We start from the raw sequence: 20,065 nt of genomic DNA on the forward strand, positions 1-20,065 counted from the left end.
GAAAAATGGTATTTTCTGGCAAATAATGTTGGGCAACAGCAGATTTAAGTGTTATTCATTCCTTTTTTCCTAACATATGCCTCATATTCCAAAGCGCGAAATTTAAGGCCCTCTTAGTTTGACCAATATAACTTAAACCACATTGGCCAGGAATCCTGTACATACCCCAGCAGTTCATATCCGATATGGAGTTCTTTAAATACGGAACTGCGATTTTTCTGACAGAACAGAAAGCAGCCCGAAAGTTCAACTTCTGTAAAACACATACAATTTTCTAGCTAATCGATGGAAAGATAGAATTCTTACGATCTTCTAAAATGAAAGGGTGCTTTCTGATGTGTTGAGATGAGATTTTTTTAAAGCCTCTGACAATAGTAACTGCTTTTAATTAATTTATTTCATGATTAAGAGCCGAATAGCAGGAGCAAACTTGCACGAAAAATGAAGGAATAAAATGAAACTAACTTCTGTTTAGTCGAAGGAAATGATTTGAAGTGTGGTGGAAGGTAAGCAGAGGAAGATTCACAGTAGAAAGTAGCCCTAATGTTAAATATGTTACGTGTAACGACGATCTCGAATTGGATGTCTCAGGCTCAAACGTAAGCTGAACAATGAAATTCAATAATGAATTCATTGATCCTGCTATTCAGTTCACTTTTGCACTTGAGACACCCAATTCTATTCCGTTCTCATACAAATCATTTGTAGACAAATGGAAATCTCTTCCAGACTCTCCAATCCAAGCTTGCTCTTCTAAATCGGCCCTTAATTAAGAACTAAATTGTTTAAAAGCAGCTGTTATTGACAGAGTCTTTTCACCTAACATTATTATTGACCAGATTTTCGAGGAAAATATATATTATGTTGTAATCCAAAACTTTTTTAATTTTAAATTTAAAACTCCTATACGAATGTAAGATGCACACGATGCGTATACAATCAGGATTGACAAAATTTATTAAATTCTGATCATATATGATAAAACTGAAATGGTGCTTTACTTAGAAGTATTATCAGAAATTTGTGAGAAGATGCAGAATAACTATAATCTGTTTAGTCCAAAATAGTGCAGCATTTATTAAGGCCATTTTTATTATATTTATATATGATTTTATTTATATTAAAAGAGAATTAGTTTTAAAACAGCATTTAGTTTGCAGAACTTCAAAACTTTTCTAATGCTGGTATGTTACCCAAAAATGCGATGCGTATACAAATGCATTTGTTAATCTCTTGTACTTTCGATGATGACGAGACACAAGAACAAACTGCATATTCGAAAATGGCTATTTCTTTACTTTTTATTGATCACAGAACGGTAATCACCGTTCAAGTACAATTCCAAAAACAAAAGAGCTTAATTTACCGGTACCTCAATATCACGCGCATATACGTACAGATCAAAATGATTTTAGATTTGTTAATACTATAGCAATAACATAGAAGAAATTAAATTATGGTATTCATTTTAAAGTATCAGTATTGAATATATTACAAACACTTAATTTCTTTCATCAAATCCAATTAAATCATATATTATTCAAATTATTAAAAAATCAATCAAGAAATTAATGGGCAAACATTGGATTACATTGACATAAATTTAGAGAAACAGTTTTCACGCATGGCTTAATAAAACGTAATCCAAAATTTTGCATCACAGATCTTTCTCTTTCTTGGAACAATAAATTAGATTTTGTTTACAAACGATGAATCAGAAGCAATAATTTACTTAAAGCTCGTTGTTATTTAAAGTATGAATTGTCAGGAAGTCATGTGCTGGCCACATCAGATTTTTTTTACCTATTTTCAGTTGCACATTTATTTTATATGCTAGACTAGGGGTTGACAAACTCTTTTTTGTGACGGGTCAAATCGTAAAACTTTTAGGCTCTGAGAGCAAACAGCAACGGAAATATATATATATATATATATATAGGAGAAATTGTAGAAAGCTCGCCAAAAAGTTACCAGGAGCTGTGGCTCCAAGAAGAGTTCAACACATTTTTTAAAAAACAATGTCATTGAAGGGTGAAAAATGCTACACGTAAAATTAAACTCAGTAAAATACTAATCTTTGGAAACTAGTAACAGCAAAAAATACAGTAAATACCTATCGATGTGACAAGTGTAAAGTTAAAACATAGAAAAACCAATCGATGGAACAAGTTAAAACATAAAACAAACATAAACATATAAAAATATAAAGCGGAAAAGGGTAAATTAGCTTAACCCGAAGTCCAACCTGGCTTTTCAAGGGAAATTTCTAGCTGAACGTCGAATTAAGCTAATTCCATTACGCGTTTCGCCGAAACAGATAATTGAAACTTTTGCGTTACAAATTTTAATTAAATAGACGAATTGTCTTAGAAAATTTATTAGTCTCAATTCTCTGTTCCAATTTCCCGGCGCCTCCGCACAAAATGACACATTAAGGTGTTAAAAGATGTAAAAACAATTCCGATGTACAAGAATTAAGATGAAAATAAAAATAAATAGCGGTCTGCTATTAGTCAAAAAATACAATAACTTACGGGCTGGAACTGCAAGCTTAAAGAATTACACCTTTGTAAATTTTAGAAAACTGAAATTAAATTTAAACGAAAACAAACACAGTGGGTCTTGCTAAGACCAAGAAAAAAATTTTTGTAAAAGAAACTGAAAAAACAAACCTGTGGTTATGTAGAGTTCTCCATTGTGTAACAAGTTGAAAAGGGGTTGCAATTCCCCTCAGTGTCCTTTATCGCCATCCCACTTGTCGTGTGACGTAAGTAGGGGAACAATGTCACAAGGCAACAGCCAATGCGATTAGACTGTCCGTTGGCTGTAACTATTCCCTAATTTTCAAAGGGGGGTCGGGAAACTCGGAAAGACGTGGAAAGATTTCAAAATGGCGTCAGTCAAGTTGTTTGAAGAAAAAACTGCTTCTAAAAGTGAAAATGGATAATTCAGCTAAAATTATTCAACATGGCCACAAAAGTAAGAGTAAAAAGGAAAAAACAGTCATTTGTTAATAAAAGTCGTAATTCTTCAAGCTAGAGGGCGATCAAGCTACAATGAAAAACAAAAAGGCCCAATTTGTTAATAAAAGTAGTAAAATTATATATATATATATATATATGGTGAACCACGGGCACCATATTTGCCACGCCATGACGGATGCATACGACAACTGCAGAGATGCATTCGGGCGAATAGACGTGCAATCCTCGCGCAGCTAAGCGCCTAGATGAACCAAGGGGTTGCCAATAGTGTCTCCTTAACGTCAGTTCAGAAAACGTTGCTGCGTATGGGCCTCCGCAGCAGACGCCTGGTTAAAGCACCTATGCTGACTGCAGCTCATTGGCGGCAAACGCTGAAATTTGCACGCAGTACCGTCCACTGAGAGACGACAGGTTGCTTTTTTCGATGAATCACGTTTTATGCTCAATTAGACAGATGGATGTTGGCGTATACAGCATGAAATGTCAGAAAACAAACACCCTGCAATAATTGCCGGAAGAGTCCAAGCTGAAGGAAGGAGCATTATGGTCTGGAGAATGTTTTCTTGGCATTCTCTAGGGGCACTCATCATTGCGGAAGGATCTGTGGATCAACAGAAATATGCATCTGTTCTTCCGGACGATGTCCACCCCTACATGCGAATTGTTTTTTCTCAGAATGATGGGAGCTACCAGCAGGACAATGTGAAGTGTCATACAGCTCGCAGTGTACGTGCGTGGCTCAAAGAGCACCAGGATGACTTTACCGTACTCCTCCACCAGCAAACTCCCCGGGCTTAAGCCCAATCGAGAATCTATGGGACCACCTCAATCGAGTTGTTCGCGCCATGAATCCTCAGGCCCCGTAACCTAGCGCAGCTGGCCACTACACTGGAGTCGGCATGGCTCAACATCTCAGTGAACATATTCAAGAACCTAATTCACTCTCTTCCTACACGTCTTGCAGCGGTCTGCTTTGCGGAGGGCAGTTATTTTTGCTTTTGACAAGTGGTCACATTAATGTTAATCGATTGTGTGATATATATATGTATATATTTATACGTTTATACGCATTTTACTGACACTTACCCAAAAATATTTCCGTTTATTAATAAACGAATTACATAATAAATCTAATTTTGTACTAAATCGATGAATGTAATGGTTTTTTTCACCAGACTGAAGTTCGAACTTAATACATCCTATCATTAAAATTAGTAGCAAATTGTCATTTTTTAATAATGATCTATGTTACAGCTTTACATACTGCTTTTTTGAAAATGACTTCGCATTGGTAAGTACTCTTAAATGCAGATAGAAATCCCTGTTCTTTTGGTTTTAATTACCGTGTGTTTTTTCCCGAAAGATATTTACAGAATTAATTTAGATCGATTTCTGTAAACATTATTTTAACATATCATTTTTCAGATTAATTACGTTCCAGAAGGTATGACGGAAACTCTTCAATAATACATTCAAATGAATTTTGAAATATGGAAATGTCTTTTACACGTTTCAAGATTATTATTATTATTTCGAATAACCAGTTATTCTTTGATTTAGATCTCTACTGTCACTTCCTTTTCCTTTTTCTCATCAGAATGCAAATTAATTTAAGAGTATTCAAGTTCGAGGTTGTTGGGCTATTAGACAGCGCGTTTTTCTGCCTCTCGAGCCGACGTTACTAGGTTTCTGCTAGCTCAGATAAGTTTCTGTTCTTCGGCTTTGTATTAAGCTGCCGACATTTAAATTGTTACGTCGTGAGAAGTTTGAGCTAAATTCGTGTTAAACCATTTGTGTAGCCTTTGGCTAATAAACTTAGTTTTCAGTTTGAATTTACTGTTACTTTAAGTTACATCGCAACAAGTGGTTGGCAGTTTGTATGCATGTTCTAGTTCCGATTTAATAAAAAGTTTGTCTTAGAACCTTTTTCAAGACCCTGCAGTTCTTCCAGATGGAGCGATAATTCACTTTAAGTCTATTAGGGTTTCGTACCAGTTTTTTTACCAAAACATTATTTTCTCTCTAGTCAACTCTTTAACTTATTTCTAGATTCAAATAACGCTGTTATAACTGTAGTTTAAGCTTAGAAAATATATCCGATACGAATATTTGGGGGCAAAAGTATTTTAATTTTTTTTACTGCATGGAAAATTATTAAACTTGTTTAATCTGGTTTCTGTTTCTAATTTTACACGTTTCCGACTATATGGCTTTACAAAAAAGTATATTTCACGCATGAGCACTGCTTTTTCCAGCAATTTTAAGTTGAGTTCACTTAAGATATACCACGATGTCTATGGCAAGTGATAATTTTCATAGCCATTCATTGTTCGATAAAGTGGTTGTGGACAGATTTTCTCATTCAAAAAAAATTCTGTTACTTGTCTGAGTTCAAAAAATCTCAATAAAAATTTTCAGACTATTCGGCATCGATCTCTTTGAACAAAATTACAAAACTGAAGACAGTGAATAAAACGATAAGGGATAAAATTAACCCTGACGCAACTACTTCAGTAATACATGACAGAATGAAGTGTTTCCCATAACAAGCCCGCTAGTGAATAACATTTTTATCAGAGGTTTTGAAAGTTTAGCTTCTTCACAAACCTTAAATATTCGCCCAGCTAAACTATTAAACTGCGGGCCGGATTTGGTCCACAGGCTGTAGTGGTCTCAAATTTTATGCTCGATCTGGGAAAAAATGGATGAGCAGAACATTTTCTTAACAAAATTTAAAAACATTTTTAAAAAAACAACAAAAAAAAAACTAAACATTTAAAATTTCACTTACTGGATATTTATCAAAACATATATAAACGATAATAATAATAATACAAAGAAAAACTTTTTAATTTATATTTCTTTCTATTTTAAATCTAAAGACTGGCATCTGTAAAAAATATCTATTAGTAACACTGAATAACTTGAATTCAAATGCATTTGCAGCTAAATGTTAAATTTTTAGACTGACATTTATTTCAGATGATTCCAATATATTGAATTAATCACTAAATAACTTAACTTTTAACCTTGGCATTAAAAACCAGAAATTTCAGAATAGTAAAGCATCACCAGCTGTCTGCTGGAAAACTAAATTTATATACTGTACCAACTTGGGAAATCCTAATCCACCTTATCCTAATCACGTGACCTGATGTACAGTCATAATACAGTGGCAAAGGTAAAGCTCCCAACATAGTCATTTTATCTTTCTTTCCCTTCAACAGCAGGGAGTAACGTAACGTTTCTTCACACGTTTAATCCATATCTCTCCATCTTTAAACCTGTAAGCACTGTGTCCCAAATATACAACTGAAAAGCATGCACGGGTCAAATAGAATTGCTCCGTGGGTCGCGAGTTTGAGACCACTGTCTTAGATATCTGTCTTTTGTAGGAATATTATTTATAGAATATTATTAACGCAAATTTGCTTGACTGACGTACACTTTATGAGCAATATACAGAACACTGTTCTGCGAAGCTTTCAACACTTTGCTGCAATTACTTTTTTGTGGATTTCCTGTAGCTTGTAAAGTTGCGCGCTTCCAACCTGCACGCAACAAAGTGGTGACTGCTGAAAACTGGAAATTAGACAGAGTCTTGAGAAGGGTTTAAGTCCCTTTTTATTCAACTTTAGAAGTTACAAATGCGTGCTCTTGACGCTCACAAACTACGCCGACCCGGCGGTAAAATAAAAATAAGAGACTAAAAAGAGATAATAACAAGCGACTAACTACGAGGCTGTCTAAACGTAAAGCCTCACCGCGTTCTACAATACCGCTGATAATTCAGCAAACTCTGAATATTACGTTGAAAGATTAACAATTTGCCGAGGCAAGCACACAGGCCGAAACGCGTGGTTCTTCGATTTCTAACTAGCCACTTCCACACTCGTGAAGCAAGAAAGCACACTTCGAACTCGTTTCCTTTCTATTTAACTCAGAATACTTCCGCTGATAATTTGAATCCTTGCGCGTTCTACTAAAATTTACATACTCTGGCATTGGGAATTCCAGGGGAAAGTAAGGCTTGACAGGAAAAAGGGGAAAGTAAGGCTTGACAGGAAAAATAGTTTAAACTTAAAATAAATGTTAGTTAAAATAAATATAAACCCTACAAGCTATATTCGTAGCTAGGTATTATATAAGTTATTTATTTTATTCCTTTCGTTTGGCTTTCGTATATGATCATTCATAATTTGTGCGCGTAAACCATGCACACAAAAGATACATATCAGGAATAATTTATTTTTCTGTATCATCTCTTAAGTAATCATTTACAGCTTACAAATTAGAAACTGCGTCATTCCTAGAAACTAAATAGCAAACAAAAAAAAGAGAAAAAAATCACATTTGCTTTTTTTAAAATTTAAATACAGTTATCATAAGCTGAAGACCATCGACATACAGGTGTACCTTGGTGCCGTAATAAAAAAGCAGAGTCTTATCTTAAAAAACAAGACAAAACACGAAATTAAAATATAATAATTGCAATAATGCAAAACAAATTTAATAAATACAACAACTTATAACAGTGCATTAATGATTAAAAGTTTTAAGTAAGCAATTTAAAAGTTCAGGCTTACGTATTTAATATTAATGCTACAGAGCTACAAGATTCATAACATTGTTTAGGTAAAATATGAGCACAAAAAATCGGCCATTTAAGATCAATGCTGGAAAAATCTAATTTTTATTAGAAAGTTTTCCATATGAAGAAACTAAGAACTTTCTAAAAGACAACTAGTTCGTATTTACGTTACATGAGGAAAACCCTCATGCAGCCAAGCCATTCACTAGGACTTGAATTCTCGAATTTTAACGATTGGCCAATAGTATGCTAGAAGCGTCATGAAAAAAGCAAGTTCAATTCCCTGTTTCTTATTAACTAAAAAATAAGCGAAAAAAGTATATCTGATAGCACAAATACATACATAAAAAAGTATCGAGTCTCAGGCATTGAAATAGCACCAATAATCTGTTTATCGGATTTATTAACTGCTAGTTCAAAACCCTCAGAAGATGTTAACACTCGACGACGTAAGGTCAAACGGATCTTTATCTACGCGGGTCACAAAATTGTTTATTTTTCTGTTTTCAATTCATTAAGCGGGCACTGCATATCTCGCTTAAATTTTTAAATAAAAAATACGTACGAAAAACGTAAAAGCGTAATTAGGTAGTATACAAGAAGCTCCATTAAACCTCTACCGAAACTTGAATTATATTACACGAAATGCCCCGATGTCGCTAATGCTGTTTGTAGGGAAGTTTGCGAGAATAGTAGCACATAAGAACTAATCACGCCCACCGTCAGCTGCCAGCCAATAGGAGGTTCAAGCGATTGTTTCCTTCAAACATGAAATAACAGTTCTTCATTTTCTCATTATTTCTCCATTTAGCTCGGATCAGAACGCATTTTGTGTGAGTTATACTGGTAACGGGAAACAATAAAATAATAACAATGGACAGCAGCCAAGCTCCCAGACTGAACGGCTTTGTCAACGGTGACTATCAAAACAGTAAATATGCTTTCGTGGCTACAGAAGAACAGTGCACCCAATCCAGGTTAGGCAGTTTGAAAGACTTCTGGAGAATGCATAAGAAATCCTTGGAAGATCCTGATACATTCTGGGCAGAAGCGGCAGCTCCCTTTTACTGGAAAACCGCTATTCCTTCCAAAAATATCGTCAATTATAATATAGATGTCACCAAAGGTAAAGTGTTTATAGAGTGGATGAAAGGAGCAACCACTAACATATGCTACAACGCGTTGGACAGAAATATAGAACTTGGACATGGAGATCAGATAGCATTTTATTGGTAAGAAATATTTTTAACAGTTTGTTATTAAATATTACCTACTAAATATGGGTAAAATCGATTTATATAACATTAGGCTTCGTCCAATTAGATGCTGTATAGGCAATAAATGTGAAGTGGAAATATTACATTACACGGCAAAATTTCTGAAATGAAACTTTGTCGTGTAATGTAGTATTTGTAAAGTTTTCCTAACGTACTGCAGAGCTAATAGTAGTTCTGTGACGTATTTTATAGAAAACGTTATAAAAATGATTTTTAATAGCCGAATAAATCATTTATATAGTTCCAATCATAATAATAACCTCATAAAATGTGCTAAACTCTGACACATTTGCACAGCCTTGCAATACCTACAACAGAAAGCGGGGTCGATAGAGTACCGGCTTTTTCTCTACTTGCTGTTGCTGCCACATGCAAATTTAAAAAAATGCGCTTTATATTTTCGTTTGTACCAATAAGAGAAGAGAATTTACAAGAAGAAATAAAATAACAAAACCATATTTTATACAATTAAATTGTATTTTAAACAAAAAATAAATAAATAATTTAAAAATTAATTAAACATCCATGTATAAAAATTTAATTAATTAAACAATAAGTTTTTTTAATTTTCTTATATCTGAACTTTCATTTTTCTATACTTAAGATGAACGGATAAGAAATTCTTTCTTTTTCGTCTAATTCTGGACTTTTTCTAAAAATTTGCAAAAGCTGTGATGCCGGAGCACATATCATGTTGCTTCGTATTTAAGCCGCCCTCGAATTTAAGCTCAGTAGAATTCTAAAAATTCGAAAACAAATAACAAATAAAAATTCTTTTACAACAAGCATTCATAAATTCCTGTTATAAAACCATTTTGATTTTCAAGACTTTAATTATGTAAGACCCGATTTCTGGGAGAAAGAGATTAACAGAAATAAGTTTTTAAAATATTTCCTTTATTATTCATTTATTTATTACGTATTTGCTTTATTATTATATATTAAACAATTTTCTAATTTTACATCTTAAAAATATGAATAAAACGTCCGGCTTCAGTTCGAAATAATACAATAATGCGATGTTAAATGCATGACATACTATTTAAGATTTCATTTATATTATAATAAACTTACACATGTACAAGGCCGACGTCAAAGTCATTGCAACATCACCTGGCGGCAAAATTTAGCGGTAGGAAATTTCTATAGGCATTGGACAACAGAAAGCGTACCACCGATCCTGTGTATATTATAAACATTTCTTTTTGAAAATATACTTTAATTAATCTGTTTAGAACCATGTAATCAATATATGAGTTCTGAGCAACGCTATGATGTCTTTAAATTCAGGCTCAGTTTATTCATCTGTGTAGTCTAAAAGCTCATACACACATTTAAGTGCCTCAATGATTATCTTTGTTATGACGAATTTTATAAAATAATGAATAACAATATTTTTAATAAAGCCGTATAACATGAAGCATGACATTTATAAGATAAAGTGAAAGATTTTAAATTTATTTTCACTGTGATAATTTGGTACAATTCTTTTAATAGAATAAACCCTATCAACAAATAACTTGAAATATAGAACTTGGACAAGATAAATCTATGAATATTAAATTTTTTTCAGAATTTATTGAAGGGAAATAAGCATTTTTATTGGAATGCAGATCAAATTCTAATCACAGCAATAGGCTTAAAACTGCCTCCTTCCAAACAAAAAAAAAAAAAAAAAAAGTGAAGATTTAAATGGAGAATTTAAACTTAAATCTTGAGTTACAATCAGACGAAAACAAAAAGCACATCAATTTGGGTACCAACAAACAAAAAGAATCAGTACAAACTCCTAAACGCAAATTTAATGCATTTTATACGCTTTTAGATGTTGCATAAATATCTTTAAATGAATATTTTAAATTATTAAAATTATTAAAATTGAAGACTGGTTACTTTGCTTTTTCTATACAATTTATCAGAAACTGCCGCCCAGATGGTATAGCGGTTAGGGAAGCCGACTGCGATACCAAAGGGCCCAAATTCGAATCCCGGAGAAGGCATGGTTTTAACTATCCGTCCCTTTCTTGGAGGCAAAGGGGGCTCACATATTGGGTGCCTCCATAATAAAGTGACGGCCACTTCTGGCCTTAGTAGTGGCCAAGCCAAACTCGGTTGAGGGCCCGCCATTGAAGGCGGAAAAAATTATCAGAAACTGGTAAAGAAAGTCTATAGAAAAACTGCAACAATTGGGGGGGGGAATCGAAAAATATATACTTTTTTAGACATTTACAAAGTCAAAATCCTTCTGGCATGCTGCAATTAATTACATCTAGCGATTTGTCTTTTCTAAATAGATCATTTTATTCATATTATTATTGGCTTTGTCTGTTGTTTTGCAAAAAGTGCAGAAATTTTTACTGAACTAAAATTGAGACTTATTTACGTACGTGTATGTCATAAGTAAGAGTTGTGAAGCTTGCATTAATAGCTATTGAAAAGCGCGCATGTGCCGAATTAGACATAAAAGGAAAAATTTATACTTTCGTTCACCAAAAATGTAGCAAAAAATAATTCAGATGTAAAAAAAATAATAATAACAATTTACTGTTTAACTTCCGAAGAGCATACTTTATATATTTTTGGTGAATTAATTACAATTTTACAGAGTCATTTTATGATTAGCTCTGTTTTGGGATTACGATGGCATAAGCATTAAATTAGAATATATTTTATTACGAAACAAAATTTCTGAAAAGGAAAAGTTCTTATTATTTATGGGAATATTAGATTTATTTCCTTCTTTCTGAGGGCCGACCAGCGGCCGAGCGGTAAAGTCGCTGAACACTGGTAGTTCGGTCCGAGGCTCGAATCCCGCGAACGGGCTGGCTGCATGGGCGTTTTCGTGGTTTTCCCCATGTGTAACGTGTATACGAGCCAGTTTCCCTTAGAAAGTCCTCCACGAAGGCATCCCTCTCCGTAGGCAGATAGCCCTCGAGGCTTTGCCATAATCACAAACACACAATTCTTTCTTAGAACTGACATAACATTTAAATATTCACAAGTTTAAACTGTAATACTATTCATTTAAAACATTAATTTTCTAAGTCATTTTAGTAATTTAAAAATAATAATCGAAAAAAAGTAAAACATTAAAGTTTTCAAGTGTTCTGTTTTAATTATAGTCTACATCAGCGTTTCTTAAACTTTTTGGTGTGGGGGGGACCCCATAATATTTACAAAAATTTTGCGGGACCCTATAAGCATTGCGCAAATCCGACACACGCGTGAGTGAAACTGTCATTTTTTTCACTTGTAATGTAACATATCATTGTAGCAAAATAAACGTTTCTATTATAAAAAATACGTCGAAACTTTTTTTTGTCTGTATTGTAGTATCTTTATCTACTTTCAGATACATTATGTGAAAATATTTAGTAAGTGTAAAATCATTATAATATATCTAAATATATCTATCATTAAAAATATATCTAAATTGCTAGAAATTTTGACCCACAGTTTAAGAAACTCTGGTCTATATTATACATTTTTTAAAAGGTTTAAAGGTCAATAAAGATTTAAGATTAAAAAAAAAATGCTTAAAGAACTGTGCATTTAAATGCATTCTGTGGAAAAACGTAAAAACTTCATTAAAAAATATCATGAATATCGAGAATGTACGTATAAAAAGAACAATTTTTATTTATCATAAAAACGAACATGACTAAGCAGATCAAGACATAGCAAAAGTTGCCAAAGGCCGAAACACAATTAAAAAAAATCTGATGTGGATTCTACATGACCCCCTTATTAGAATAAATTAGATGCACTCATGTGATCTCAGTCGTCACGTGACTTCTATATAGCTAACGTAGACAATCTAACGACTGGATCCCCCGATCCCCAGTCCCCATTTAAAAGGGGGAGTATATAAGGTATTTTCTCCCTCATTCCAACAGATGCCTTCGCGGCTTAACGGTAGCACACTCGACGCGTATTCTAGAGATCCAGGTTCGAGTCCCTGCACGTTTTTCACGTCTCCTGTTTAAAATAATAATAATAATAATAATGACTCTACAAGTCAATGAATTCAATTCTAACTTTAAATGAATTTCTTTTATGGCGAAAATAAATAAAAACTCAGAACATCTTCATTAAGAACTGTAAAATAAAAAAAATGATAATAATAAAAACTAACCTAAAATATATTGTAATATATATATTTAATTCACAGCATTATAATTGCTTTTGCCTTTTCTTGTCATGGGTTACTTGAGAGTATTATCTAGTGTGACCCTACTCTATTATTTCGGATAAGCTGGACTCAACTGTAGCAAAATTTAATCTTTAAAAACGCTTTCTTAATTAAGAGAATAAACAATAATTCTTCACTTTAGTAAATAAAAGTAAATAAACAATTTAAAATCACATATTACTTTTATACTCTTAAGATGTTAAATGATCTCTGAGAAGATTTGTTTTTCAGTAATTCTTTTAGAGCACTATTTAAAATCAGAAATGGCCTGACCATTTGAAATATTAGAAACCTCACCCTAAGTCCTATCCAATAGAAACATTCCCTCTATTTTCAGAAATTCTTCTTGACATGACATCATGTAGCTTTCCGAGAACGATACACGGATTTTTAAGATAAAAAAAAAAGACTCGAACCTCGTTAGCTAACGCTTCCGAGTGCATCCCTGGCAGTTGTTACATGGTTCTTTCAATATCTCAGTTTCTGAGAACAGTGCAAACAAAGAGCTGAGAAAATTTTTCAAAGAAACTAATTTTTAAACATAAAAAGTCTGATATGGTCATCACATTACTTCCTTGTACGGCCTATTAAATTATACCCATTTTTACTGCATTTCATTTAAACTTAATTCCTCGAATTTCATTAGAGATACATTTCTCATTCAATCAGTTCAGTTCTTACTTCGCGGCAAGACAAAAAATCTTCATTCAAAACTGTAAAATACAGAAAGGCATAAAATACCAACTACAATTGAAAAAAGAGTTTCGACACATAAACAAGCATTCGGCCAGTGGGCGGTAAAACAGATTTTTCGGTGCACAGAACCGCGCCACTCGACAGTAATACACTGAAGTTGGTGCAGCAACTGACTGAATTCACTATCCTACTAAAAATGTAAACAAATGACGGCTTCTTTAGGCTTAGTATCACTAAAACAGCTTTTAAATTGACAATTCTACAGCTATTACATACAGCTAAAAAGACTTATATAGCAGTCAAAGTACATGTTATAACAGTCCCATGTACAAAATTTCACTGTTCTAAGGTTACTCGTTTTTGAGTTATGCGAGATATATACATACATACGTACGTACAGACGTCACGAAAAAAAACTCTTCTGAATACATTTTAAATCTATTTTATAATCCGTTTTGGAGAAAAGAGTCCTTTCTTCTGTCCGTACGTACTCATAGCACGCAAAAACATCGTTCGTATGGATTCAAGAGCGGTCAAAATGTATATTTTCTTTGAAATATGATACCCGAATGACTTTGCGATTACAATACTTCTTTTATTTCGTACAATGAAGCAAAATGGCTTTCATCAGCGGTATTTTAGCGCATCTTCCTTTAATGTCATAGTACACAGTACGAAATGGCTGAGTTAGATAGTTGATTATTTTCTTTTCTCATAAAGTTACTTATTAAAATTGGATTCTTCTTCTACCTTGCATATAATTTTAACAAATAAACTGCAGTCGTTTAAATGCAGGAAAGGCTCATTTTCATAATTAATAATTTTAGCTCATTTTCATAATAATCATTTTCATAATTAATATTCCTAATCAAGAGATTTGTTTGCAAGCGCAATAACAATTCTAATTTTACTACTCCTTAGATAGCGGTTTTTGTTGCCAGATTTAGTGTTAATAGAATTAAAATGTTGTATGGGTTAATAAGTGGAGATTACTTCGGCTAAAAAGCATAATAGTAAAAAAGCTTCTGATAATTACACATGTACTTAACTATAAAAACCAATGAACGTAGCAAGAGGATAACGAAAGATCTAACATAAGAAATTATGAATATATGAAAACCTGTATAGTTAATTTATAAAGTACCAGGTTCAGTACAAGTACTACGAAGGGAAACAATTCATTGATTCCTATAGTTAAAAGGGCACACCAGCGGCCGAGCGGTAATGTCACTGAACACTGGTAGTTCAGTCCGAGGCTCGAATCCCCCAAACGGGCTGGCTGCATGGGTGTTTTCATGGCTTTCCCCAGGTGTAACGTGTATACGAGCCAATCTTCCTTAGAAAGCCCTCCACGAAGGCATCCTTACCCTTAGGCAGAGAGCCATGGTGTGCTTTGCCGTAATTTCAATAAACAATATCAAAGCTATAGTTAAAAGTGTTTTATCTCAATATATAAGAATTTGAGGTGACTTGCATTTTTCTGAGTTCTTTCACTGTAATTGTCAACAGAGAATCAAATTAAGAATAATTATTACCTGTCTGTTTTTAAGAACTTTTCCTATCAGTTTTTAAAAATTAAAAAATAATATTGGGTATTGATCCCTCGTAAATTTGAAAACCTTTATCCTATGGATAATACAAATACCAAGCAATATAGAATAAAACTGTAACCAAAGAACACATTTTAAGTGTACAGCAAAACTAAGCTATAGACTAAATTAAATTATTAAATTCTTGGAAAGACTAAGCTAAAGTAAGCTGAATTATTAAATTCTTGGGAAGTTAAATGTCATAACACAAATTAATTTGTCTGTCATTTATCCTTTTTTAATATAATATTCCATAACTTAACTAACAATTAAATTTAAATTGCTATTTATATGAGTTTCAGTTTGTTTTTGTTTGAAAATGGTTAAGCATACAAGGTTATCTGTCTAAGAGGAGGGATGACTTCGTAGAGGGCTTTCTGAGAGAAACTGGCTCGTATGCATTTTAACTCATGGGGAAAACTATGAAAACGCTCATCCCGTTCTCCGGGATCCGAACCAGTATCGAGATACCAACCACTGTTCAACGTCTGAACCACTCGGCGACTAGTCGGTGTAGGCAGTGCAGAAGAATTTCAGAGACTTTAGGAGGGACTTGGTTTGAAGCATGATCACATTATTTTAAACAATTATAACTCTTAATTTGGTTTTTCGGTTAGGTTTGACTGCTTAAACAGGCTCTGTTCCAAATGATTTCTCTCTTTTATGAAGGTAGACACTATGCAGAACATGATTATGTCTAATATTCAGTACTAATGCACATTTACGGCCTCAGAAATACTATTCATTCTTAGAGATGGTATCCAGCTGAAATTCTGTAATAAAGAAGCAAGCTTTATTACATTTATTATCACAATACATTCTGTGTAGCTGTAATTTTTTTGCATTAAGCAGCGTTCAGTTATTAACGTTACAGATTTGAAAGAAATAAGACTTGTCGGATTATGGGAAAAATCTTGCTATGGCGATTGAGCATATCAAAGCTTTTTACTCGTACAATTTTAAAACTTTACAGCTGTTTCATATAATTTTTAATGCAATTTCTCTTTGAATAATTTGTTGTCCGGTAATTATTCTTCGCCAAATAATTTTCTTTCGGGAGACGATTTAATTTCATTATATATTTTCCAAGTATGAAACGTAACTAGAACAGAAATCCACAAATTGTTTCCCGAACACTTTTTTATTTTCTATTTTTTTTATTTTTTATTTTCATTTTGATAATTCCTTAAAACTACATATCAAATACTTGGAATCTAGTACTTGATTACTGAATACTTTTCTGATACCACAAAAACAATTTCATGATCATACAGAGCGCTATCCGGTATTCTAGTCATTCTATATTATAATACTTTCTCACAAATCAATAACAACGTTTCCGTTTTGATTCTTTTATGCAAGTAAAAGTAAATTTATTAACTCTAAAAATGTAATCTTTAATACTAAGATATTTAAACTGCTAACATCCTTTCCTACAGCAAATGTTTCTGTATATGGCAAAATTAATAATGTTACTTCATTTATTGCAATCGAAAATGGAATCTAATGTTATATTTAGTCTAGTATTATCAAAAATTTTTAGACGTTGAAACACACTTTTGTAAGTATGCAACTGAGTCCATGACATAGAACAATTTATCACAAGTTCAAACTTCAAGAGGATCTTCCCCGTTTCAATAAATCAAGCAGCCTATCAGAGCACGAGTATTGAACTGACCTCCTAAACGTCTTAACCTAAGATTGAGATCTTTGCCATTTTGCTATATTTTTTACTTCATTCCGCTGACAGATACGAGGTAATAATTATATTTCATGTAAATTGTTATCGGTTTATATACTATATCTAATTAACGAGGTGATGCTGCGAGTTTATTGGAATCCAATGATCGATGAACTTTGGGATAAGGAATTTAGATTGTGGTCCAAGATTTGTGGTGGCTGATATCAATATAAAGATATGACAATATATGTGTTCTTAAATGACAAGTTCAATGTCGTTCATTAAACTCATACATAAGTAATTTTTGAATTGATAATGTTTTAATTTTTCTCGGTTATTATAATGATTTTTCCAAATTCAATGACTTGAATTGGAATTGAACCCAGCTATCAACCCAGGCTATCTAGGCTACAGTACCTAGGCTAGGAACTCAGGCAACCAATATTCAGCGGCTTTACCTCTCGTCCGCTGGTGGGTGTATCGAAAGTAGTCTGGGATTTATAGTCTTACGAAGAAGTGCAAGTACCCGGCTTTAATACTTTTCGAAAGGTCAGGAAAACAGTTAGACAATAGTTGCTATATTAATGTTTGTATGATCCTTACTTATATCTTGAGCATGCCTGTATTCAAAATGTTGCAATTTCGATTTGCAAACTGGGGAAGTTTCATAGAGAACCGATTTATAATTTTCCAAACATTTCATAAATAACCTTTGTATGCATGAAGGATTTTTAAAGTTTTGCAAGATCTTTTTGGTAGGGGAAAAGGGCTAGGGAACTATCGGATTTCGTTCTCCGGGCTTCTGTTAGTCAAACCTGGAATAGACCTTAGGGCAGAGAGCACTCATGTGTATTGTCTAATTTAAATAATCCAATACTATCTTCTCGACTATTTCTAAAAGATTGGACTGTCTTATTACAACAAAGCAGACATTGTTCATAAATGGAAACACATTCTAATTGTCTGTTTATTTCTTTATTATGTAAGTATTTGCATTATATTATTTCATTAAAAATATCTGAATGCTGTGATATGTTGCCAGTGATTCAGTAGCCAGCTGTTGGAAGGTCAGTGATCGAAATTTGCGTATCTTTCAACATAAATGTAAACAAAAAATTAAAGAAAAGCTATCTGGAGATATGTCAGAAGAATTCTTGGTACATTTTATCGTTACCAAATTGTATTTCACTACATATTGTCTAAACATGCTATTCTACGACTAATATTCATAATTCCGATAGAGTTGTATGTACATTAAGAGAAAGCAATCTTTCTTGATGCTTTCATAAAGGAATGAAGCAGTCTTGACACCTCTGATATAATGTCAAAAATATTTCCCAATACCGCTATCAGGTTCAGTGTTTCTCCTTGTTTGCTTTGTGAACATTCCAGAACCTAACTCGGAACAGGGAGCTTACTAAAGCTATGTCCAATAACTGTAAGTAGACAAGACACACAGGAAGGGTATACGAAACCCTTTATTTTTCACTCTTTACAATAATTTCCGTACTTCGGAATACAGAGACCAACTACTTGTGGTCTGAACGTAAGAATATAAAAATATTAACTAAACTCTAACTTAACTTTGGAATAATAAACAAGGGCCTACGTGGAAGATTGGCCTATTATATTAACAGGAAGCCGTATGTAGTACAGAGAACTGTTAACACTACAATACGTTTAAAATTTTTAAGAGATTATTAAGATTAAACCTCTGGCCTGGAAGGCAACCAGCAACCGAGTAAAACTGCTAAGGCAAGCGGCCTGCTTCGACTAACTCCTTCCTCTCTCTCGCTTGGCAAAAAGCCCCAACTTAAGTACTTGGCGTTCGCCAGACAAATTTGCATAAATAAGTTAAAGCTTTTAATTCTGGCCGGAAGTATAAAATAAGAAGTGATAGTAAAGATTTAAAATAAAATAAACGTTAGTAAAACTTAAGATCCTTACACCGCTATTACAGTGGATAACTATTCTCACAATTTCAGCTGGCAATACTTTGCGCTATTATTTGAAGCCTTGTACATTTTGTTTGCATTACTAAAAATATGATTTAAATTCACGCTTAAATTACGCCCTACTAGACGAATGAAACTGGAGAAATGTAGGAATTGTATTCATTTTGTTTTGTTACAGCCCTGCCTTTTTTCATAAAACTTTGAACTGTTTTTAACAGGCAATTAATAAAACAGGGATAAAATTAAATCTAAATAGTTCAAAATTATTTCTAGTAAATCTATAAATTTCTGTTAAAGATTAAAATGTTGATAATCAAAACTTGATGCAGTTTCTTCTTAAGATTCTGCAGTATTTCTTGAAATTTGGCGATCTAATATTAAGTTTTTAAAATACTTAGAGAATCTTATTGGAGAAAATAATAGATTTTTAGTTAATTCAATTATTTGTTTTTATTTCAATGTTTGCTGAAAGCACATGAATCCATGTTTAAATTCATAATTACATTTATTTACACCTAAACGTAAGTGCTATTATTTTCATTACGTGAAGAAAATTGCGTCTGGTCATAACAGATAATTGTTGCCATCGACGCAGAGCTAGAAGGAAAAAAGAGGCTATAGCGGTTTCTTTAAACTACCCGAAAAGATAGTCATATGCATAAACGGCATCTGATATTTTGGGTAATCAATTTCAGGAAGTAGAGAAGTGTTTTGACTTAAATTATATTGCAGAAACGAATTTAAAATTCATAACCTAGTAAACATATTACAGAATCTATCAATATTGTTAGAACAATATTTTCGGACTATTCATTTTCGGGTATTAATGTTTGAAGTGTCTCCGGGCAACATTTCGAGAAAAAGGCCTCACTACCGGATACTTATGTAGTAAACTCTTATATAATGTGTATATACCTTCTACATTAAACAAATGCCAGTATTCGTTTCATAAAAGTTGGATTTGTATCAATGGATCAAATCTGAAATTTTATTTTAGTTGTAAGGTTTTAATTTAAACTAACCAAATTTCTTTTTATTTCTATTTCTTTCCTGTAAACTCTTATTTCAACTTCCCTTCAGAATGAACGCGCGGTTCAGTT

General features: G+C 33.0%; 1 protein-coding gene across 1 annotated transcript in view; it reads left to right on the top strand.

The window, feature by feature from the left end:
- Positions 1-8,112: 8,112 nt before the first annotated feature.
- LOC118195810 (acetyl-coenzyme A synthetase, cytoplasmic-like) overlaps positions 8,113-20,065 on the top strand; it is a 105,354-nt gene continuing 93,401 nt past the window's right edge. Inside the window, exon 1 of the mRNA XM_035367143.2 lies at positions 8,113-8,807. Within this exon, the coding sequence (XP_035223034.1) occupies positions 8,449-8,807 (359 nt within the window). The 5' untranslated portion in view covers positions 8,113-8,448. The remainder of the gene's footprint in view (positions 8,808-20,065) is intronic.

This window comes from Stegodyphus dumicola, chromosome 8 (assembly GCF_044657685.1).
Source record: "Stegodyphus dumicola isolate Sdum_Otavi_A_Nest chromosome 8, ASM4465768v1".
Taxonomy (NCBI): domain Eukaryota; kingdom Metazoa; phylum Arthropoda; class Arachnida; order Araneae; family Eresidae; genus Stegodyphus; species Stegodyphus dumicola.